The sequence below is a fragment of the Stigmatopora argus genome, chromosome 7 (assembly GCF_051989625.1).
Source record: "Stigmatopora argus isolate UIUO_Sarg chromosome 7, RoL_Sarg_1.0, whole genome shotgun sequence".
In the NCBI taxonomy this organism is placed as follows: Eukaryota; Metazoa; Chordata; class Actinopteri; order Syngnathiformes; family Syngnathidae; genus Stigmatopora; species Stigmatopora argus.
The window spans coordinates 13,204,332-13,227,740 of NC_135393.1; the positions used below are offsets into that span (position 1 = coordinate 13,204,332).

At 40.5% G+C, this 23,409-nt stretch overlaps 2 protein-coding genes across 2 annotated transcripts; one reads left to right on the top strand and one right to left on the bottom strand.

Annotated features, from left to right (window-relative positions):
- Nucleotides 1–186: 186 nt before the first annotated feature.
- LOC144077683 (uncharacterized) lies at nucleotides 187–18,560 on the bottom strand. Its single transcript, XM_077605596.1, has 66 exons — nucleotides 18,347–18,560; nucleotides 15,625–15,792; nucleotides 15,461–15,552; nucleotides 14,729–14,850; nucleotides 14,356–14,518; nucleotides 13,731–13,859; nucleotides 12,720–12,839; nucleotides 12,515–12,646; nucleotides 12,169–12,216; nucleotides 12,007–12,048; nucleotides 11,858–11,920; nucleotides 11,715–11,789; nucleotides 11,306–11,386; nucleotides 11,169–11,225; nucleotides 11,047–11,100; nucleotides 10,923–10,976; nucleotides 10,799–10,852; nucleotides 10,676–10,729; nucleotides 10,387–10,440; nucleotides 10,275–10,319; nucleotides 9,776–9,829; nucleotides 9,653–9,697; nucleotides 9,515–9,568; nucleotides 9,391–9,435; nucleotides 9,269–9,322; nucleotides 9,000–9,044; nucleotides 8,865–8,918; nucleotides 8,562–8,606; nucleotides 8,320–8,481; nucleotides 7,963–8,016; nucleotides 7,831–7,884; nucleotides 7,708–7,752; nucleotides 7,258–7,311; nucleotides 7,130–7,174; nucleotides 6,984–7,037; nucleotides 6,710–6,763; nucleotides 6,574–6,627; nucleotides 6,328–6,435; nucleotides 6,163–6,252; nucleotides 6,014–6,067; nucleotides 5,669–5,776; nucleotides 5,489–5,596; nucleotides 5,232–5,285; nucleotides 5,110–5,163; nucleotides 4,882–4,989; nucleotides 4,760–4,813; nucleotides 4,637–4,690; nucleotides 4,517–4,570; nucleotides 4,333–4,386; nucleotides 4,138–4,245; nucleotides 3,997–4,050; nucleotides 3,877–3,930; nucleotides 3,743–3,796; nucleotides 3,343–3,396; nucleotides 3,151–3,258; nucleotides 3,024–3,077; nucleotides 2,909–2,962; nucleotides 2,727–2,834; nucleotides 2,597–2,650; nucleotides 2,492–2,527; nucleotides 2,369–2,422; nucleotides 1,986–2,301; nucleotides 1,684–1,796; nucleotides 1,530–1,598; nucleotides 1,160–1,393; nucleotides 187–928 (listed from the first exon to the last, which is right to left on the bottom strand). Exons 1-66 carry the CDS (start codon nucleotides 18,411–18,413, stop codon nucleotides 782–784), a joined length of 5,217 nt encoding a protein of 1,738 aa, XP_077461722.1. The 5' UTR covers nucleotides 18,414–18,560; the 3' UTR covers nucleotides 187–781.
- A 1,382-nt stretch (nucleotides 18,561–19,942) lies between these two features.
- On the top strand, nucleotides 19,943–23,343 carry LOC144077956 (retinol dehydrogenase 8-like). Its single transcript, XM_077606082.1, has 6 exons — nucleotides 19,943–20,093; nucleotides 21,380–21,541; nucleotides 21,974–22,153; nucleotides 22,520–22,613; nucleotides 22,741–22,924; nucleotides 23,081–23,343. The coding sequence occupies exons 1-6, from the start codon at nucleotides 19,988–19,990 to the stop codon at nucleotides 23,306–23,308; spliced, it is 954 nt and encodes a 317-aa protein (XP_077462208.1). The 5' UTR covers nucleotides 19,943–19,987; the 3' UTR covers nucleotides 23,309–23,343.
- Nucleotides 23,344–23,409: the final 66 nt, after the last annotated feature.

A 23,409-nucleotide genomic window follows, 5' to 3' on the forward strand; every position in this document is an offset into this window, starting at 1 on the left:
AACAGGCAGTGGCATGTTCCCTCCTCGGGGACCATTAATATTTCACAATGTTATTTTTTTTCAGTTATGGGTAAAACATGAATCAAGTTGAGGTAACAAGTGCTGAATAATGGTGTGTTTTAGTAGTTATTCCCTGTTAAAGATGGAAAAGAACATGTAAAAATACTATAAGAGAGGGAAGATGTCTCATATTTGAATGTACATTATGTACTTTTTTTATTAAGTCACTTCCCTGGACAAACAATGTGAAACTTTTCAAGACGTATATAAAAACAAAAACAATGCACTGCCCTAATTTCCCTTTATAGACAATAACACCACAATGACATCACAACACACAAGCATAACAACGAGGCTAAAGTTAATAAACAACAGCAATGAGGTTTTTGGTAAATTTGGGGCAAAATGCAACCATTCAAGTGTTTTTGCATTTTTGTTTACTGGCAACTATTAAGAGTGCAGCAGAGTGTAACGGTCATCGTGAAGTGGGGGGCAGTGCTTAGCCAGGTGTAGGACACAGAGTTTAGAGTTTTCAATAAAACGACCCTCCATATTTTTGAACGTGGGCGCGAACGCGACAACTCCGCACAACAAGGCGTGCTGACATTAATTTAACATGCTGCCCTATCAGTAAAAAAAAAAGGCATAAATATGACAAGGCACCTGCTCAAAGTCTTGGAAGTAGTTTGTTTTTCTTTTCCCTGCATATTATAAGAGTCAGTCACTTTTGCTCTCTGTTTTTTTTTTTTAGTTTTGTCCCGTTTCATCCTACCCGGACACTTTAACCGCCAAAGCAAACCATCCCAACCTGGAAGCCAAACTTCTGGCCTGGGCTGCCAAAGTCGCTGACCGCCACATCGATCACTGGCAGTGCGAGTGAGTGCGTGGCGTCCATTTGTAATACCGTCCTCTCTTGGCCCGAGCGTGTCTAGTACAGAACAAGAGCCATCAAAAAATGTTGTTGTTTTTGGGTTATCTATCATTTGGAGTAAAACGTGCTCTGATTTGGCAGTGACAAGTATAGACAGGGAAATAATAATAATAAAAGATGAATAAAAGAATAAGATAGTAGAGGAAATAGTGATTAGGAGATAAAGCTAGAATTAATGAGAAAAGCAGAGAGCAAGGAGAAAAGCATACCTGCACATTTCCCACTCACCTGACAGCCATCGTAAAGAGCACGGATGTAGTCCGTATTTTCGTGCTTGAGTTCCTCGCCATCACCGCCGCGGAAGCGCAGTGCCAACTGGTGGCCGCCGGTGGCACTATTCAGCCAGGCGGCCGAATTAAGGCAGTGGTAAGTGAACGTCTGCCTGGCCGTCACGCTAACCAGCTTGAGGAAGTTCATCTGCACAACGTGCACTGGAAGACCGTCCACACCGGAGTACGAGAACTGGAGTAAAATGGGAAGCGGGATGTTTTAAAGCCGATCGATCGTTCACATGTCAAGCGCCGGCAATGGGACTCTAAAATTAACATTAACAGCCAGTACTCTCATTTGCAATGAATCACTATGTGCCATTATGTACCTCTTTTCCTTTCCGGAATTTACTATACCAAGTTCCGGGCTTTTCTCCTTTCCACCCAGCCAGCTTCACCTGATGGTAAACAGAAAGTCCAATGAAAATCTTGACTCATGAATTTTGAAGATGCCTATTGTTCTTGTGGCATTATCAAACTGACCGACTGAAATTTCTTGTCTGGATAGAGACATGTCTCGCCCTGAGCGGTGAAGTTGCAAAACACCTTGAAGGAGTCTCGGTGGCAGCCTTGGTTAGGGTCAATCCAATAGTCCCCTGGAGGCACAAAGGCACGTTTTCACCTTGTTTCGCTAAGCTTACCATGTTATGTAGACAAAAGTCTTCATGAATTCCTAAATTCCAAACATTTTTTAAAAGTCTGACTCAAGTCACATGCCTCAACACCAACAACTCTGCTTCTTAGTGGGGCTACACTGGTCATTAAAAAAAGATATATGGAAGTACCATTCGAAAGTTCTGGACTGAGTAGCCAGAGCTCCTTGCAGGAGCGGGCGGGGCTGTGGTAGGTCCCCTGTGGGGTGCGGAGACCCTCTACATCCACTTTCATGGATGACAGTGATGCAAACACCTCCTCCATGCCTTGGCCCTCAATCTTTTCGCCGGTCCCTGCGTCTGACTTGGCCTGATCCCCCTGAATCCAGTCCTCGTCCTCTCTGCCGCCATCCACCATCTCGTCCCCCCCTTCCAGAACCGCAGCATCCAGAAAGTGGGTCCGCCTTTCACGCCCTCGTTCCCACTGCGGGGAGCTTGCCGGCGGTCCCTAAATGATTTGACATTTTTTCAGCTCAAAGTCTAAATAGAAGCAATATTTTTGGAGTAGTACTTACAGGGGGTCCTGGAGGTCCTGCGGGTCCAGTGTCTCCTGGGGATCCAGCTGGACCCTAAATTCACCACAGTCATTAGTTAAGAGCAGGGTTTTATGGCATTGTTAAATTAGTAATGATACTTACTGGATTTCCTTTAGAGCCTTTTACACCAATAGCACCCTGCAGAAGACAAAAATTTACATTGTGCCACAACTGTTATATAATGGATCAGTGAAAGATTGTACTCACAGAGAGACCTGTAGGGCCGGGGGGGCCGAAAGGACCGGCGAGGCCAACAGGACCCTGGGATTAAACAAAAGAGGAGCAGAAAAGTTTATTACCATAAAGCGAATGGGAATATTTATGGATATTCTCGTACCTCATCTCCTTTTGGACCCAGTAGTCCCTGGCTTCCCGGCAGCCCCCGGTCTCCCTTTTCTCCAAAGTCCCCAGGGGGCCCGATCAAACCTATGAGACCACCATGTCCCTGCAAAGATGGTACAGGTCAAGTCGAGTTCTCGTAGCTTTTTTGTGAATGTGTGTTAATAAACGTAAAACCACCTTGTCTCCGATTTTTCCATGGTCTCCCTTTAGTCCTACTAACCCTGGTGGACCCTGGAGAATACAGTAAGTTAATGTAGTGAAATCCTTAGAAGAGTGGCTTAAACCCTCTTACCATTGGACCGGGTGGTCCCGACTGGCCTGATGGTCCATTTAAGCCTTGCTCACCCTTGGTTCGGGAGGAAGACAAAAATCAATGACTTAATAAATGTACAAATATATCACTTGATCATCTGACATACAGGAGAACCAGGAATCCCTCTGAGACCCTGAGGGCCTGCCTTGCCGGCCTGCCCCTGACGACCCACTGGCCCCCTTTTTCCGATTGGACCCTCAAATCCGGCAGCACCCTGAAATGTAAACAAAGAAGGAACATCTTCAGACGATCTGAATTTTCCTAAGTCAAGATTCAAGAAACTTTTTTTTGCGCTTACCTTGGCTCCTTTCCGGCCACCCTTTCCATCTTTGCCAGCTTTTCCCAGATGACCCTGGGGATGGAACATTTTAAAAACTCTTAAGATTTCATTGTGGCAAGAATTTTGAAGATTTAAGACAATGTTGAGACCATTAGTTAAAGGAGGTAAAGAGCGGGTAAAAAAAAAATCTGACAAAGAGACTTAGGTAGAATCAAGAACCGGACTTTGGAAAGTTATGATCAAGTCAAGAATAGAAGTTTGTGAAGTTAGAAAGTAGTGAAGACCAAGTCAAGAAATTTGGAAAAGACAACATGAAATCTAGAAGAAACTTGTCAAATGTCAAGATAAATACTTGTGTGTTGAGGTAAACCAAGATCAATGTTATTTTGCGATCTTAAGCTCCAAAAAATACACCGACCCTTCGACCAGGTGGTCCTGGTGGTCCTGGTTCTCCTGCTGCTCCTGGTGGTCCCTGTAAAGAATGGAAAAACAGGTTACGCAATGAGCAAAGGTATGTATATGTGAGTCTATAAATGTATGATTTGCACTTACAGACTTTCCAATCTCTCCGTTATCTCCTTTAGACCCAGGAAGGCCATCGAAACCCTGAAAGAATAGCAATCATAGAGACATCAATAAAGTGAACAACCATAACAATAAGATTATACTCACATTGGGTCCAGCCTCTCCTTGCTGTCCAATATCTCCAGTGATACCAATAGGACCCTGAGACCAGACCAGTCCTATTATAACATGTGTTGATAGTAAATATATTTCCCGAATTGTTGTTGAGGGAATTTTATGGTCACTTACCGAATTGCCCTTAGCTCCATCTTCCCCTGGAGTGCCTCGGGAACCTGGAGGACCAGCTGCTCCAGAAGTACCGGCATCTCCTTTTTCACCTTGGTCACCCGTCTCACCCTAAAGTGGCAGGGAAGACCGAAAAAAGCACAGCAAAAGTCAAGGGGATGTTTCTGAGAAAATTGGGAAAGAAAATTGTGAACTCACTATCTTTCCTGAAAAGCCAACTGGGCCAGGATCCCCGGATTCACCATCCTCTCCCTGAGTGGGAAAGAATGTTGAAAGGATATCGGGGATGGACAAAAGATTGACAAGTAGACTAATCCAACCAAAGAGCCTAAACAACCCATCATTGGCTACGCACGGTTACTGACGCTCCAAAAATGATTACCTTTTCTCCAACCACACCAGGTTGTCCGATTGTACCCATCCGACCCGCCGGGCCCTGTGTAAGACATAAAACGAATAAGAATCCAAACAACTATCCTGAAGCATGTAAAACCAACTGTACCTGTCCACCTATAGGTCCTTGAGAACCGATGGGTCCTTGTTGGCCAGGTGGACCCTGTAAAACCATATCTCAAATGAAATACACATTTACATGATACAGAAAGAAAAGGGTCAGCCAGTTCACCATCAGTCCAACATGTCCGCTCTCGCCTTTTTCACCAGGAAGGCCAGGCATTCCCTTGAAATGAAACACACATTCAAGCACCTGTTTCTTTCTCCCTATCGTGTTGACGGTGTCACACTCACCTGTAAACCTATTGGTCCCCTCAAACCCTTGAAGCCACGAAGACCCTCGTCTCCTTTGGGTCCATACATTCCCTGCTGGCCACGGGGGCCTCCTTCCCCGTCTTGGCCCTGGAACACATAAGACCAAGAAGAAAAGGTAGCATTCCGATTTATATTTTGTTATGTTTTTCACCACGATCTATCTGATCTTTGGTTTGACCATTGTAAATCAATAAAAAGGGGACTCACCAGAAGCCCCGATTGTCCAATGGGCCCCTGAGTACCAGTGGGTCCTGAGGGTCCCTGTAGAATGAAAAAGACAGATAATCAGAAGTAGAATGTTTATGTTGAGTGTCTAGATTCAGTCTTACAGCTTCGCCTTTGTCGCCTTTACTTCCTTTCTGGCCAGATCCTCCTTGCTCCCCCTTCAGACATGGAATCACGATATTTAGCACAAAGACAAATACTCCTTTAAGTGTGCCATTGAATAATTCAGTGAGGTTGATTTTTGCAAATTGAAGCAGAAAGGCTAGTGGAGATCTTAATCAAAGCCGTAACAGAGGCCTAAGGGCCTGCGTGACATCTTCTGAAGTGTAGTTCATTTTGAAGTGACTTCTTTCACAATGACCTTATCTCCATCATCTCCTGCGGGTCCTGGAGGACCTATAGCTCCGAGCATGCCCACTGGTCCCTGTTCTCCATCCTGACCAGCAGGTCCAACTGGACCTTTCTCACCCTACAAACAAACGCACACAGAATAAGCACTACAGTAAAAACATGTCAAAGGCTATTAAGATATCCATCATACAGGCTCGCCCTTCTCGCCCATTGCTCCTGGTCCTCCAATAGGTCCAGCCCGGCCTGGCTGTCCGATGGCTCCAGCTGACCCGGGGGCGCCTCTCTCGGCGGCGGGCCCCTTTGCAAAAAGGAAAATATGTTTACGTTGAATGTCATGATTTTTTACATTTAGTTATAGTTTTGCTGTCAGTCCTTTGCCATAAACCTTGAGTGCATTTGAATAGATTGATTAAGTATAGTATCTTAAAAAAGTCTTACGAAAAGAAAAGCTTTTATGGACACAAATCAGGAAGAAAAAGGGAATCCAAAACCAGGTCAAAGAAAACTGATTAACTGATTTAGTGGTATAACTCACAATGGCACCTGGTGCTCCAGTGGGTCCTGCATTTCCTTTAAGACCAGGAGGCCCCTAAAAATATGAACCACATTATTCATTCATTCATTCATAGAGACATTGAAATTTAGAATTAGTCGAAATAAGTGTTCAAAGCAAGTTTGTGTTACCATAATGCCTGATGCACCCCTGACACCGCGAAACCCTTTTACTCCTGGGGGTCCATTCTTTCCCACTATTCCAGGTAATCCAGGATCACCCTGAGACAAAAACAAAACTGCGTAAAATGACTGCAATTATGACAGTGACAGGTCTCAGGAGTTCCTTGGACCCACCTTTCCACCTTCCTTCCCAGCTGAGCCAGGTAAACCGTGTTCTCCAGGTACACCCGGTGAACCCGGATGCCCTCTGTCCCCTGTGGGGCCAGGCTCACCCGATTTACCCTGTAAAGCAAACACAAAGAGGACTGTATTAAAAACAAATGAATTATCATGGCTGCAAATGCATGGCGATTCATTTTAAATTTTATTCTAAATTTCCTGAATATTACCACAGTTTTTTGGTCCTCATATTGAACTCACCTGTGGTCCAACCACACCTGAAGGGCCTGGGGGCCCTGTCTTCCCTTGGAATCCCTGCCATCCAAAAAATAAAAAGGTAAGTAAGTGTATCCATGCCTGAGGCCGTCAACAAGACGGGATAACAATCTTAATTTACCGCTTCGCCTCGTTGACCCGGGTGTCCAGGAAGGCCGTCTTTCCCACCCGGACCCTGTTCAGTTTACAAGGGGAAAAGTGCTTGTCAAAATTCCGTTAATTGAGTTCAATTTGAAATTTTTCCAAAGTTTTTTTAATCAGTTATTTTCAGCTTTTTTTCCTCGTCCCAAAATAGCGAAGTAGTAATAAAAAATTCTAATAATTTTAATCTAATGTTAAGTTAAAATAGTTTTAAATACATAAAATATGTATGTATATATGTAGTATAATCTCACAATTGCTCCTTTGGGTCCAGGCTCTCCACTCCTTCCTTGTGGTCCTTGTGGCCCCTTTCAAAACGCATATCAGACTATTAATATTTCATATAAGCTGTTTTAACAATAAATTAATGAACCCAATCCAATTAACCTATGTCGCTCACCCTCTCGCCAGTTGATCCTTGGGGGCCATCATGTCCAGAGGCACCCTGTTTAAAATAACAGCCAAAAGAGGAGAACTAAAGCAAGTACGTAGGTAAGTGCACACCACAACAGAGGCAAGTCAGCTGACCTTTTCTCCAGATTTCCCTGTGGGTCCTCTGGCTCCACGTCCTCCCCGTGAACCCTGAGGGGGGATATGAGGACTTATTCCTTGTATTTCATCAATTGACATTAAGTATCAATTTCTCAGGGGAGTCCCAAAAAAAATACCACATTTTTTGCATTAAATGTCACACTGGAGTACAGTATGAGTCACATTTTTAGGGGAAGGTTTATTTGATCAGAAACCGAGATCAAATATTTTACATTAATGTTATAACAGTAGAATGCCAAACAATAGGCCTCTGTTAACATACTAACATATCAGTTATTCATATATAGCTATAACCTAAACAACACAATATAAATACGTAGTACCGTAAACTATTTTAGGGTTACACGGTGGTCCCATTGAGGGACAAAACAACTGTGGTACAGTAATATCAAGTAAAGTGTCATTCAAGAGGAATACTGCACTTACGTTTGGACCCCTCTGTCCTCCACTTCCTTGTTGTCCAGCAGGCCCCTGCATGCAGGAATTGCAATGTTTTGTAAAGTAAGAAAAAAGACTTCTGTTGTCCTAAAGCTAATTTCTGAAACTCACTTTTTTGCCTTTCTCTCCAGGAGTTCCCAACCCTCCAGGAAAACCATTAGAACCCTGCAATAAGAGGCTTAATTAACCAAATACTATACCTAACATATTTCTTTGTGTTGGTGGATTTTTTAATGAAATTACCTTTGGACCAAGTCGTCCTGGATATCCTGGCAATCCGGGTATTCCTAGTTTTCCCTGAAAAACAACAATTTATATACAGCATATTCATGCAGCTGTGGTTGCACTCTAAGTGCTATTTGAATAACATTAAATTAAGTTTGGGAGCACGAACTGGTGATTATAGGATTATCAATGAGTTTCAAGGTGGAAATACTTATTTGCTGTACAAGAAAATTTGAGTCATGAACTCAAATCAAACTCGTCAATCAAGATAGCACTAAATACTATAATAACCTCACAAAAACTAGTGAGGAAAGGCTGTAATAGATAGAATTTGTTAATCACCCAACTTTGTATTCCTAATATTTTCCTCTGTACCTTTTCTCCATGTATACCCGCGGGTCCCAGTTCTCCCAGAGGTCCCGACTGCCCTTTGGCTCCCTCTGGTCCATCTTCCCCGCGTACTCCCGTAGCGCCATCCTCGCCTCCATCACCTTTGCCGCCCATCTCTCCTTTGGCTCCAGGTAAGCCGTCCTCACCCTGAAGCCGATGAGGAAGGAGCTTAGCGAGAATGACGACATTTGAGGGACGAATGAAGGTGCTTTGAAGACCACTTATACCTTCTCGCCTTTACTGCCTTTCAGTCCTCTGATGCCATCTGCTCCCTGGTAACACAGAGGTTTAACATATAGATTTGAAGTGGCACTTTCAATTAAGGCAAATTTTCCTTCAAACATGAGCCTGTCCTAGGATAACTGACATTTTGTAAAACGTCACGTCAGCCATTTTTCACTTTGCCCAATCACACACTTATCTGACCTATCTGCCCTCAAGTAGCACTGCTACTTAGGTAATTTTTCAGAATAAGTAAAGTCTGACCTTTGGCTTTCCTTTCAGAAATGTAGAAAGACAATAACACTAACCTTAACTCCTCGCTGTCCAGGATATCCAACAGGCCCTGGTACTCCCAAAGGACCCTGGAAGTAAAAAAAAGACACATTTTTTATAAAATTTTGCTTACCCAAACAATGACAAAGTAAATGAATCCTTTTTTGTACCGGTAAACCTTTTTCACCAGGAGTACCTTCCCGTCCGGGATGACCCTGTTGGCAAAAAACATGTTAATAGCGCTAATAAAACTGGCTAATGTGTCAGTTGGTAGTTGTTTATGAAGGAGAAAGTTACTGTTTCCACCAATTCTACCTGAAAATCTTTGTCCATATCAGTTACTTATGACCACAAGGCATATAGTGCTTTATAAAACTCTTTACACGCTATGACTTGGTGGAAAGGTAACTTTGTCCCATCTCTTTTTATGAGGGCTTACAGGGGGACCGTCGTTTCCAGGTAAGCCCTGCATCCCTTTCTTTCCTTGTGGCCCCTGACAAGAAGCAAACAAAGGTTGACATTCTTCTTCAACACAAACTCAGGAGCTTTTTTCTCTCTTACCTTCTCTCCAGGCAGTCCGACTAATCCCTGAGGACCAGGAAAGCCCTGAGAGAGACACGGCATCATTTTCTGAACAATCTAACTTTTCAATGTACATTTGCCCTACATATTAAAACTCTTGTACCTGAATCCCAGGGCTGCCTTGCTGACCTGGTGCTCCGATGTCTCCTGGGAGGCCCTTAACACACCCACACAAGACACACACTTAAACCATGAAATCATGGCTTCAGATCAAGCTAAAAAAATGACTCCAACAACTCACAATGTTGCCCTTTGAACCTTGACCACCGTCAATTCCCCGAACTCCCTTTGAGAAGAGAGAGACAGGTATTTAAATGCATGTGTGCAACTTTGGGCAGGTCTTTGTGGGTCTGGTCACACTCACTGGCTGTCCTGCGGGTCCCGGGCGACCTCGGGGGCCATTCATTCCTCTTGAGCCCTGTGACATGCACCATTTGTTAAGACTTCGAATGTACAGACTTGTGTCAGCTCTTATAAAAAATAGCAGATACAGATACTACTTTTGTAAAAAATAAAAAAAAATAAAAAAATGTGGTAAAATTAGTGCCTTCAACCTGTTTGTGTGTTTGGGTAGTTTCGTGCTTGTTTTATGAACAATTAATTAAAAGCCAATAAAAAGCCACTATGGGCTGCTTGAATTCTCATAAGTTTTATATATTGTCTTCTATGATATTGTGAGTGGTTACGTGGTAATTAGACATATGCAGATGATTGGGTAGCACAAAGGAAGGCCTGCTGTAAACTATGGTGCTTTTTTTCTTATTAGGTAGACAGATACAATTCAAATAAAAAAGGTAGCAATGATAACAATCAGACTTGAAAATGATGTGTGAAAAGTTTTGAACGCTTGTATCAACACTCACAGTGTCACCTGGTTGTCCTCTTGGTCCAGGTGGGCCCTCGGAACCCTGCGCACAACAACAACGTCAAAGAACATTAAGGAAAAACAACAGAAAAACACTCATCAATATGCACCTTTTCTCCTGTCTCTCCATCAGGACCGTGATGACCAGGCTTCCCTCTCTCGCCCTGAGGGGACATATTAGATACAGGTTAGGCCCATGAAGCTTCTCAAACTTGACAACATGCTTAAAATCATCCAAGGGACTGGCCATGTTAGCATTTGGAGCTAAATAGGCAAATAATTATTTTACAAGGTCTTTTAGGCAGACTAAAGCTTTAAAACTTGAAATAGTGTCCATGTGACATTTTTGGAGTATTGTAATTAATAAATTTCTCAATTGGTAATTTTTTTTATACTAACTTTGTGTCCCATGTCTCCAGGCAGACCAGGCAGACCATCGAAGCCTCTGTCCCCCTAGGATGTTGAACAGTTTTTGGATGACATTTCAGTTTTATGACCCGTCATTTTAAGAGTGGTCCTTACCTTTACGCCCGTCTCGCCGATGTCGCCTCGCCCACCATCTGCTCCCGCTCGCCCCTGAGAAACGCCGTGTTTTGACATGTTAGTGTCCATGCTTTACTCCCATATAAACCCCTAATTGTCTCACTCTTTTTCCAGGGCGTCCATTCAGTCCTGCCATTCCAGGAGCTCCATGTGAACCCTGAAACGGGGCGGGGGGTGGGCGTAAAGATGTTAGGAAAAAGGATTTTGGGCTATCGGCATTTACTTACAGGTGGGCCCATTTCTCCATTGCTGCCCTTCAAGCCAGGTGGACCTGGTGTGCCCTGAAAGACAGAAACATTTAATGTGTAAGTGCGGTTTTCTGGGTATTTGTGTGTGATTAAAAACTCACAAGTGGACCAGGTCGTCCTCTAAGACCAAGTGGACCAGGGGGACCAGTCATCGACAACTACACAAAATAATAAGACATGAATTAAATTAGCTACCATCAGTTCTGTTCAGTTGACCGGTGGTGTGGTGTTGGTTTACCTTGGTCTGCTGGAGGATGGCCTGAGCTTGAGCCGCCTGTGCCGAAAAGGTCGCCGATTTTTCCCCGCCGTCTGCCCGGAACTGTGTATACAAATTTCCATTGCACTCAACAAAAGGTTAAAACAGAACATTATGACTAAGCAGACAGCTGCATTGCTTTACCAAAAAACTTCATTGACATTGTTTAGGTGCCAAAACAGAAAAAAACACACATTGCCTCAAAATTGTGCACTAGTGAAGACATTTAGAACAGACACAATCAGACTCAAAGCCTGCATTCAAGTTGCGAAATGTAATTTTTTTGATACAAAGTTAGTAAAGGTATTGATTTTCAATGAGTGTTTTCCATTGCACAATAGATTAGCAGGAACATAAAACATAAGTAGTATTTGGACATTTTTCCCATTACCGGTAAGACCAAGATATTCCCAGGAGGTCCCGGTATACCGTCAACTCCACTCAGACCCGGCAGTCCTGGAGGACCCTGAGAAGTTGACATAGATCAGATCAGTTCGGGGCTTGTGGCGTCAATATGACGAACAAATTCCGCACCAGTTCACCGGGGTCTCCTCGAGGTCCTACCACCCCTGTAATTCCCGGAGGGCCTGTTGGTCCCTGCACACACGTGCATATACATGATTTATGTGGATCCTCATTTTGGTGATAAATGTGTTTTATGTCATGTAAGCCAAGGCACTAACCTGAGGTCCTGCAGGCCCGTATGAACCGACAAATTGAGTGCCCTGAAATCATACGACACAAAATGTTACAAATGTGACTATTCAAAATGTCTTTGTATTAATTTTTAATGACGGAAATGTAACATTTAATATGGAATATATTGTAAGAATGAGCTTTCTTACCACTCCTAAAAGAGCCGGCTCTCCTTTTTCTCCCTTTTCCGGAACATACTGGCAACAACAATATATTCATCATGAACATTAACATCCACTTAAACAGCCTGACAATCTGCTATTGCTTGGAAAATATCACGATTCATCATTAATTGATTAATATCAATGGCAATAAATTCATTAAAAAATCCTCTAGAAAATTATCATAGATGTAAAACCTATTAACATTTTTACTGACCAATATGTGCTAATTGACAATTACAATTACCATTAATTTACTTTAGACCTGTACTGATGAACAATGTTTTTCTGTAAGTCTCTATTTGCTCATGCTATGCTAGGTTTTAGTTAGTACCTCCACGTTTTGACCATATCCTCGTTCCCTTTCAGCTGGTCTGTATCGCTCGTCCACTTCCTCCTCTTCGTATTCGTACTCATTCACTTGGTAATCGTCCGTGGAGTTGTCATAGTCTTCGTACTCAAAAATCTGCCCAGGGGAGAACAGGTGAAACATGAGCATCAAAATAAAAAACTAAAATGGGAATGGTTACCACACTCACCTCGTATTCAGTAATATTGTGTCCGTCCGTCACCGTGGAATTGGAGACGTCTTCGTACAGATCACTAAAGTCATACTCATCCAACTCCTCCACTACATGCTTCTTTGATATCACATCAACCTGTTAACCACAGAAGGGATCAACTTCAAAAACACCACTCAACATCTTCACTATTTCATATAATAATACAAGCTAATCCACCTAAAAAGAGCATCAATATGGAATAGGGTTGATTTGTCAAATAGTCACTTTTATGCACAAAGGAACAGAGACAATATACCGGATCAGAAAAACAGTTTTAAGTGAAGAGATGAAAATTGCAAACCCATTACTTTTTTTCTTTAATTTTTGAACTGGTCACTTTCTTCAGTGGGATCTGGAGTGACCAACATAAATCATGGAAAGACATCCTGCAGTGCTTTTGAGTCCAAAGCCAGATTGTAAATCACACAGCGGTCGGTGTAGAAAAACATTTGGACTTTGGAACCAAAACATTCTGACATGTACAAGTGGAAAAATAAATCCTGGCTGTTTTTATAGCACCAGGAAAAATAAAATGGAAGTGCACAGGGACTTTAGTAGATACAATAAGCATGATTAAAAAAATCCAACAGCCAGGTGGAAAATCTAAATTTGTTTTTTTGCTCAGTTTTTAAAAGTAAAAATTTGATAGGGCATACATAATTTTTCTCATAATTCATAATTATAGTTTGTTTATCAATCAAGTAGTATTGTAAGTGTTTATCTATATCAAGTAGTATTTTTTTTTCCACATCAACAGCATGTTTTAAAAGAAAAAAAATCATGGCTTCAGCACTAAATAATAAAATAATAATAACAAAAAGTAAAAGTCATTGCTCACTTTGTTGGAGTTTTGAAGGTTTGGGGTCTAAGGTCCATAAATACCTTCAATATTTGTGTGTGGTGGGTAAAGCCGGCGGGCTTCTTTAGATTTACGACATTCAACACCTGTCTCATAACATGACCACTTGAGGAGCACGGTGGGCTCACCTCATCGGCAGCGATGTCAGTGAGGATGCTTTCATAGGGCAATGGGATGTCGCAGTCTGGGATGAAGTCCCTGCAGTACGTCTCAGCTGACACTGGGTTATCCACCAGCAGGAGTTGCTGGATGTCACCCTGATGATAAAAAGAAAAAAAAATATACAAACATTACCCTCAATATAGTAATTCAAACCAGAGTTCTTACTTAAAAGGCAGAAATTCTTATTTGATTAAAAAATATACCTTTTAATACTTTCTCACTGTCCTACATTAAAGACAAAATGAGACTTTGTTACAGTTAATGTTATCATAAAGCCATTTCATTTCTTTACAGTCCCCTAATTTTGTTTTTCTGACTATATTTTACAGCGCTATTCTTCATTAATAAAATAAAATAAAAACATCAAAATTGGCAGCTGCAATGCAACAACTAAATATAATAGTCTTTTGAATTAATATTAATTTTAAATATGTTTACATTGATAAGATGCACGCTGAATGACAAGGTAAAACTTCACAGTTCTGTGATAAAGGATTTAGTATTTCCCGACTAGGTCTTCTTGTGTCAAGTTTCTATGTTGCGAACAATGGGTTTAGGATAACAGCAGTTTTAGGAATCTAGCTCTCCGACCTCAAAAACATCTTGGTCCAGCAGTCGTGTTCCAAAGACGGTAACGCCATCGGTGCTGACGTGCGGTTGGGTCCCCCGTTCCAGATCCAATGTCTCCACCTTGACGCAGTCCACGTAAAGAGTAACCTGTTGACCCTTTACGCTATAGGCCACTCGGTGCCACCTGTTCAATCGGACACCGTGCGCTCATGTAAGTAAACGTGACAATACCAAGGCATTAGATTAGTAATTGAAAATGATACACTGCCTTTGTTGCTAAGCAATTGTGCAGTCGTGTCAATTAGGAAGTTTAAAAATATTATAAAAAAGACTCCCGCTACGAAGATGCAGTACTGAAAGTGAAAGAATGGTTTCATGTTTGTGTGTTACGTACTTCCCATCGGCCAAGTTGATTTTCCTAAAAATTGGGTAGCGTTCTGGAGTGGGTTTACCATCCTGGTCCTCGTACAGAAACACAGGGGAACGTCCCAGCTCTAAACCCAACTGTTGCGTACCCTGTGAAAACAACGAAAAGGTGGGATGGTTCAACACGCAACTCTTAACTCTTTACAAGTATGAAATGCAAAAAATACTGATTTAACTTTTCCCTAATTTCACATTTACAGACCCAAAATGTAATAAACACATTATTTCCCAAGATGTTGAATTGTAATTCACTATAAATCCACTTCAATTTCATTGTAGAAACAGGTTAAGGATAATCAATTGGAACATGTTAATAGAGTAATCCCTCGATTATCGCGTCTTCACTTATTGTGAAATCACTACTTCGCGATTTTTTCCCCGCTATTAATTATTTCAAATTATTATCATTATTTTTTAAAGTTCATAAAAATGTGAAAATCCCAGCTGAAGGGGAAAAAAGTTACAATAGCGGTGACCCTACTTTGCGACCCTATTTTTCGATTATCGCGACCATGTCTGGTCTACATTAACCACGATATTCGAAGAATTACTGTACCCCCTTCAATTCGTACCTTTATGGCGTTCTATTTTTTGGAACTAGACGTGTTTTAAAACACAACTTTAATAAAATGCAAGATTAACATAGCAGAATGTAAAAAAAATGGGCACACTAACAATGCATTACTCATTTTACACAAACCTGAGTGTCATAGAGCGACAGTAGAAAGACCTGTGAGCCCTTAGCAGCTCGAACTGTGGTCATCAGAGAGAAGTCTTCCGGGAAAGGGGAATCTGAGGCAAGAAACATGTAAAAACGTCATTCATTGTTCCAGTTGATACCCCACTGCTAGGAACATATTTTACCAGGGAACAGCTGCTTAGTGGGAGCGCTCAGTTGGATTTTCTTGTTGATCTTGAAAGAGAGGTCTGGATCCTCTTGGCCCATCCTGCTGGTGCACAGTCCAGCCTCCAGTGACACGCCCTCCATGTCCTCGGAAATCTCCAGAACTTTCAGGATATCGATAGGAGTGGCTGCCAAAGATAAGAAGGAGAAAGACGTTATGTTATTTTTTGGAGGAGACTAGTAATCTCTTTTAATTTTCAACAAAAGACATAGGTGTGGCTCCTTGAAGACTTAATTATCCTCTAGTTTCACCCCAAAAAAACAATTCAGGCGTATATCGTCTTCCAGTGAGTTAAGGACTGAAATTGCTATTGAAATTTAGGGGAAAAAAGTGCTTAATTCCGATTTTACACGTAGCTCTATAAAGGTCTGATTTGTTGAACGCTAAGTCATTACCTTGTTCATCCAGTTCAATAGGGAGAAAGACCACTAAAGAGAATAAAATAGACTAAAAACATGTATTTTTCATATCTTGCCCACACATGCTTTTACATTTACATTTTCTAAATGCCTTTAAAACCACCTCATTGACGAGCATGTGACAACTACATGTAGAAAATTAAATATCTCATCACTGATTTCTTCCAAAACTGAAATCACTGCTCTAGTAAACTCACTAACTGTTTAAACACTACTCCACAACTCTGACTCAGGTTGTCCGGGCCATAAAACCACCAAAAAGATCGATTACGAAGGTGAGCAACGCTGAAGCAGAAACGTGCAATGTCCATAGTCATGTTCATAGAAAGCCACGAATAGAAAATCCTGGAAGAGGCACTAATCAAGTGGAGAACGTGTCTTGACTGGTATGGATCATCCAACCACTCATGAATTTGTGAGCAGTAAAGTCTTCATGTACACGCACGGATGCCTTGTTAAAGTCTGGCAGCTGCATTACCATGTGTTTATAATTCTTTTAGCTTTATATGGGGATCATTGATTTTCTTTTCTTTTGTTGTTGTTTTACTGGAAAATAAACTTGCATTAAAACATCTGCTGTCTGGATCCTCACCTAAAACTACGACAAACAGCAAACATTTAGTTTATATTTAAGTAAATGCAAGCAATATTTATGTCTAAAAATCTGCAGTTACTTTGAATAAACATAAAAACATCTTCGAAATTGAATGTCAAGCTATTGCAGTAAACCATATGCTTCTTTATAAATATACGTGTTAGCCAAACAGTAAAGTTACTTTATTTTTCTATCTTTAATATTTGCAAGGAGAGCTTGTGTAAAATAATCTTCGTTATTTTTTTCTGTCATTCAAACATGACGACAAACGTTCAGCACGGCGAAACAAGACGAGACACGGACAGTTTACACTTCAAACAAGCGCACGCAGGTTGACATTCGAGTGTGGAAATGGCAGCCATTTACGGTAACGTGCATGTATTGCATATACAGTACTTGCATACTGTGTAGGATTCTTTGTTGTTGTGTGAGTGTGGTGGAGGTTCAAAGGCAACCTTGTTCAGTTGCAGATGTTGGCCTTTTATCCTCAAATTTTGAGTTGCCTTAAGTGTCATAGACATACAGAATTGGACAATGAAGAATTGGTCTGTAGCCATTTTTTAGTCATTTTTTAGACTTAGATTTAAGTCTGTAAACCGATGGCATAATGTTAAGTATAAGTGTATTCTTTTTCCTCTTCAACCAAGACTATTGAGAGTTATTTAGCTCTGCTAAGCAAGAAAAGGCTTGTTTTTGCTCGTGTCAGTCCATAACAAGAAAATGACCTTGTAATTGAAATAGAGTGATGAGCATTTCAGCACAGAAGAGGAATAGTTTAACAAGGTGTCCATCACCTCCCTGAGGGCCTCCAGGTGGAGGTGCTGACAGGCAGCCAATGGAGGACAGGGAATGTTATCTGTCGACTTTCTAAAGCTGAAACTGATTTAAAATCTTATTTAGCAACATTGCTTGATATCCTCACCCTGTCGTAAATCTTAATTTGAAAACCTCAGACTCAGAATTTCTTTTGTAAAAATTACACAACTTTATCTTGGAAGTAACTACGTATATGTAACTTCATTTTAAAGTGTTTTTCTAATGAAAAGTATTATGGGGATACTTTCTCTCAAAAATTTATGTTTTTCCAGAAAATAGTGTCTTTTAGTGAACTATTTATTTATATAAAAAGATTAATCTAACTGTAAACCTGCAAACATGCCAATAAAAACACACACATATATATATATATATATATATATATATATATATATATATATATATATAACTTATAACAGGCATTTTAATGCATGTCTTGCTTTCATGTGTTTTCAAATATAGGTTGTTAAAAGGTTTCAAAGTCCCATAATAGCATTGTTAGCTCATTTATGTGGTCTTTCCCCTTATGTATTAATTAGCCTAAAGATTTAACAACTTTGAAAATTGTATAGCATGCATATATATCTGATATTGAATTTTAGCTACATCCTCACAGTCATCCAAAACACTTTAGAATGGTTCCTTATTTGACAAACTGTTGCTTATTTTATAACTGCCTACCACTATCGAATGCTCGTGAATCCAATCTTTCCTCACAGCTCTGAATAAACGATGAGAGGTAGATAGCTCAAAAGTCCATGTACCACTTACTCTATTTATGACATTAAGAATGGAGGGAAAAATGTCTCTTGAAAATTGAAATGAATTTAAGGGCTAAGCCTTCGTCCTACCTGCCGTTGAGCTTTGAAGAACGGCAATGAAGAGGAGCAGCATCCATCCATTCCATCCATCCATCATCCGTATCCTACCTTGTGCCTCTTCCCGGCCTCCTTTCTTTCTCACTTTCCCGTTGTGCCTGTTAATTAACAAAGTATTTCATCAATTCAAGTGACGATTACAGCAAAGCCTAGTTTATTGTGAATGGCAAAAAAAGGACAACGTCGGGGAGGGAAGAAAAATTCCCCCCAATTATTGCAAGTTCACTCTTCCCTCCCACCCAGTACTACTATTCCCTTACTATCTCTGCCCTCCCCCTCCCTCCCTCCCTTTCTATGACAATCTGTCCACCAATAACTCTTATAATTAGCATCATTAAGGGACTAGAGGAGTAAGTACGATAAATAACAGTACATACATGCATAATTACAAATGAACATTTGTGGTTATAGTTTGCACAGATCCACAAAGATGTAAAAACGCAAACATATACACACACATACACACACCTAAAGCATGCTAGAACAAGAACAAGCTGCTACCCAACTAATAAAAATATGCTGCTTCAGATTCCTGTCTGTCTTTGCCTACTCACACGCATGCACGCACCCACATACACACTATAAGCACAATGTAAAATGTTTTTTACTGTGCTCTTAGTTCGGTGAAAAGACGCTAATAAAAGTCCAAAAAGCAGACATTTCCTCACAGGAGACATTTTCTTTTTTTTTTTTTTCCTTTTTTATAGGTGGTAAAGAAGGCAGCTGGGATTATGAGATGCACATACGCATCGGTGCCCATAAATGGAGGTTTTTTTTAAATGTTCTTTTTATTTTTAATTGCCTAAAATGGGGAATTTGCTTCCTCTTCGAGTGCGAAACATGACATTTGAAAGTTAAATCCAACTGAACTCTTTCAAACAAGTTCAACCGAACTCTGACCACCTGGCACAACTAATTTCCAGCCCTATGGTAAATTAACATTAATCGGTTCATTTATGCATATATTGATTCATGTATATATTGCACCAAATTTTGTTCTGTTCCTACAAATTAATCTATTACATGACTTCATCCAACCTTAGATTGTTTTTTACATGCAAACATCAGGTGGCGCCAAATAGCTTCAAAATTCAGAAGCTACAACTTGTAACAAACGTGCTTGTGTACGACAACAAACATAATACTATAATAATAATACCAAAAAATATATAAACTAAAAATATATATTATTGTCTTGAAACTGCAGATTAAAAAAAATGTAAAATTTTAACCTTAATTCTAAGTGACTTATTTAATATATAACAAAAAAAGAATAAACAGAAAACAAGAAAAATGATTTTAAATAAAATAATACAAACACCTTTATAAGGTCAATGCATCTATACGTTAGCTGAAGTTAAATTGCAATTTTGATGGGGCTTATTCCTAAAAATGTTACTGACACCACTTTTTAATCACCCACAATTCTATCACTCCTATGACCACATCCTATTTTAACAAAATAATTTCAAAATACAGAAAAGGGGATGTGCTGTTGTAAAGATTGGATGTCTAAATGAACTGTAGGACTAACAGAGGTTAATCCGCATCATGTCCATGTGACTTTGATCCTCTTAGGGTCGTCCCGCGTCAGCTTTGAGTGAACGACCAGAGATGGCGAGCGGTGGGCAAAAAGTGGTGCTGATCACCGGCTGCTCCTCGGGCATCGGCCTGAGGATGGCAGTCATGCTGGCTAAGGACCAACAAAAGCGCTATCATGGTAAGTGCATTCCTCTTATTGTACAAATCAAACAATATCTTGCATCCACATTTTGTCTAGCCATATTTTAAAATGGAAAAAAGTAATTTCCCTTGCTACAAATAATGCTCTGTAATGACAAGACAAAACAATGTTTTGGGAATTTTCCTAACATGTATTAAACATAATAAAAATTGGTTAATATTCTGTTCACATCTTGTGCTAACAATGGTAGCAAGACTCCTAATAACAAATTAAATGATCAACACAATATTATAAATGCTCTTCCACTAAGATCTTGTCAACGGTCAATCAGAGTAAAGTCTTAAAATTAAAAATATTCCATCTTTTGATTGGATAGGGGCAGCCTTATATTTATTTGTGCTATGTAGGCCATATTAAAATGTAGGTTAATGCATTAAGGTTGTTACAGTAGATATGAAACGGATATAAGAAAACAAACAAACCTCTAAATGCTGATAATGCTATTTTACGAAAGCTAGATCCTGATTCAAGACTTTTAAAAAGCTGTCATTGGCTTTTCTGGGTCACTGATGCTAATATGTAAAGTGATTTATGACCAAAGAGAGTCAGCTTATGCTACTTTTGGTTGTACGGTCGGTATATTACCAAACGTGCTATCTTTAGCATCAAGTACCCATGAGTAATTCCATTGACACGGTTTATGCTGAATTGCGGCTCACTATCCTTTTGTAACTCTTGCATTAAAAGCGTAAACAAAGCAGGTATTCCTTAAACCTGCACGCAGTCAAGATATCTTTAGATTTTTGTCTGTGAGCCAGTGAACTCATTTTGCCCTAGCACAGTGTAGTAACTTTCTTTTTATAGCCTTGTACACCTTCACCTGACACTTAATCTCTGCACTATTTGTAGCCACAGCCTTTTTTATCCCCATACGGACAAAGAATGATGCATAACAATATTGTTGTGAGTAATTGGATAAGTAACTATTAATCTCTATACAAAGATGTGAAATTAAGAATTTACTATAATAAACTAATTTAGGCAGATCTATGCTGGTAGGCCAGTGCATATAAAAGAAAAGTCTTCCCACCTTGGTATGAAAACTTCACACTCAAACATTAGGCTTTTTTATGTTGAATAAAATCAAACCAAGATACTAGTCATAATTATTGTTTTTTATTATTAATTACTGTCATGAGATTTTCTGATGTAAGAGTTTAGTTTAAGCACTGAATTTGAAGGGCTCTTATCTAATATTACCAAACTCCAAATAACACAACTCTAGGTAGTTTGAACTTGTTTACTACTTATTTGCTCTACAGTTATTGCTACAATGCGAGACCTGAAGCGCAAGGACAAATTAGTGGAAGCGGCAGGCGATGCATACGGGAAAACGCTGTCACTGGCCGTACTGGACGTGTGTACTGATGAATCGGTCAAACAATGCATCAACGGAATCAAGGATCGCCATGTCGACGTCCTGAGTGAGTCATCTCAGAATCACAAGAAAAATCCTATGCTCAAATGACTACGTTGCATTAAGTGACTGATTCGTGTGTGTTGGTTCAAACTGAAAAGATTCAATTGAATCAACTGACTCACTTGATTTTACTCTTTGATTCTTGTTAGCAGACTCTATAGAAATTAGTAGTACTTCATTCAGGGGTGTTCGTGGGAGGCAGACATGAAAAACAGCTGCCCTTAAGAACGAGTTGATGACCCCTAATTACTAAGTTGAAGCAGGTGCTTTGGATATTTTGGTTCCCTGACTGAACTTAGCAAAGTCATCAAAAAGACCATCCAATAAAACTAATGCATGACTCGAGTTATTTTACTCCCAAAAAAGCAGGTTTACAAAATTAACCAGGTTGTACTACTATTAGCAAGTACAGTCACATTGTATTTCTCCCAACTAGTCAACAACGCGGGGATCGGTCTGGTGGGCCCACTGGAGAGCATTCCTATCGAGGAGATGAAGAAAGTGTTTGAGACAAACTTTTTCGGCGTGATCCGAATGATCAAGGAAGTGATGCCTGACATGAAGCGGCGCAAAGGAGGACACATCATCGTGGTCAGCAGTGTCATGGGTCTCCAAGGTGGGAATCTCCCAATAAGGACGCAGCAAAATACAAATTATTGGTCACAAACCAACTACGAGAAAACTGGGGCCAATTATTTATTATTAAATACACTTTTTGGGTAGTTACTATATGTATTGATATGAAAAAACACAATTAAGACAACTATTATTATGATTTAAATGAGTTAAAAAAAAATTCATTCTGTGGTTTGCCTGAAATACAACGAAAAATGTCATAATTATAGCCAATATACCCTCATTCACAAGATTTGTTGTCTAAAGTAGCAAGCGAGGTGTATGCTAACGACCTACATTTTCTTGTGGTGATGCAACTTTTTCAGACCATGATAGTATTGATTGTTTTTGTCATATGTTTTGACAGGAGTGGTATTTAATGACGTTTATGCTGCATCCAAGTTTGCCATGGAGGGCTTCTGTGAGTGTCTGGCTGTGCAATTGCTGAAATTCAACGTCACGTAAGCAGCATTTTATATACCTGGTGTTCATTCATTTATCTTCCATACCGCTCATCCTTGGTTGCCAGAGCCTAACACAAAATGGTGATCCACCTACTTCATTGTGTTTTGGTGTGGTCATCCATAGGTTGTCAATGATTGAGCCTGGCCCAGTGCATACAGAGTTTGAGGCTAAGATGATTCAAGATGTGCGTCAGAAGGAGTACCCAGGAACAGATGCGGACACAGTTCACTACTTCAAGAACATCTACCTGCCGTCTTCTGTGGACATTTTTGAGACACTGGGACAAACGCCTGACGACATAGCCCGAGTAAATCTTTTGTTGATGCTGTACTTTCCTGTTTGGGGTTACTTTTTCACAGTTACTTTTACTTGTCCTTAAGTGAACAAGTTAAAACAGTAGAGTATTTTTTTCTTACTTTTGTACACCGTGCAGGTACATTTGCCACCTATGCTTTGTTCCTAGTGCACCAAGAAAGTGATTGAAGCCAGCAGCCCCCGATTCCGCAACCTGACCAACCCCTTGTACACACCCATCGTGGCCCTCAAGTACGCAGACGAGACGGGCGGCCTGTCAGTTCACGCATTCTACCACATGCTCTTCAATCTGGGCCCACTCATGCACATCAGTATGACCGCCATGAAGTACCTCACCTGCGGCTGTCTGAGGAGTCGTACCGTGTCGCCAAACTGAGACAAGTACTACATTATCACTGGGGTGTAAGGGTTAAAAAGAACTGGACAATTTCTGGTAACTTCCTTAAACATTTCTTCAAGTTTCCTATGGGAAGTTAA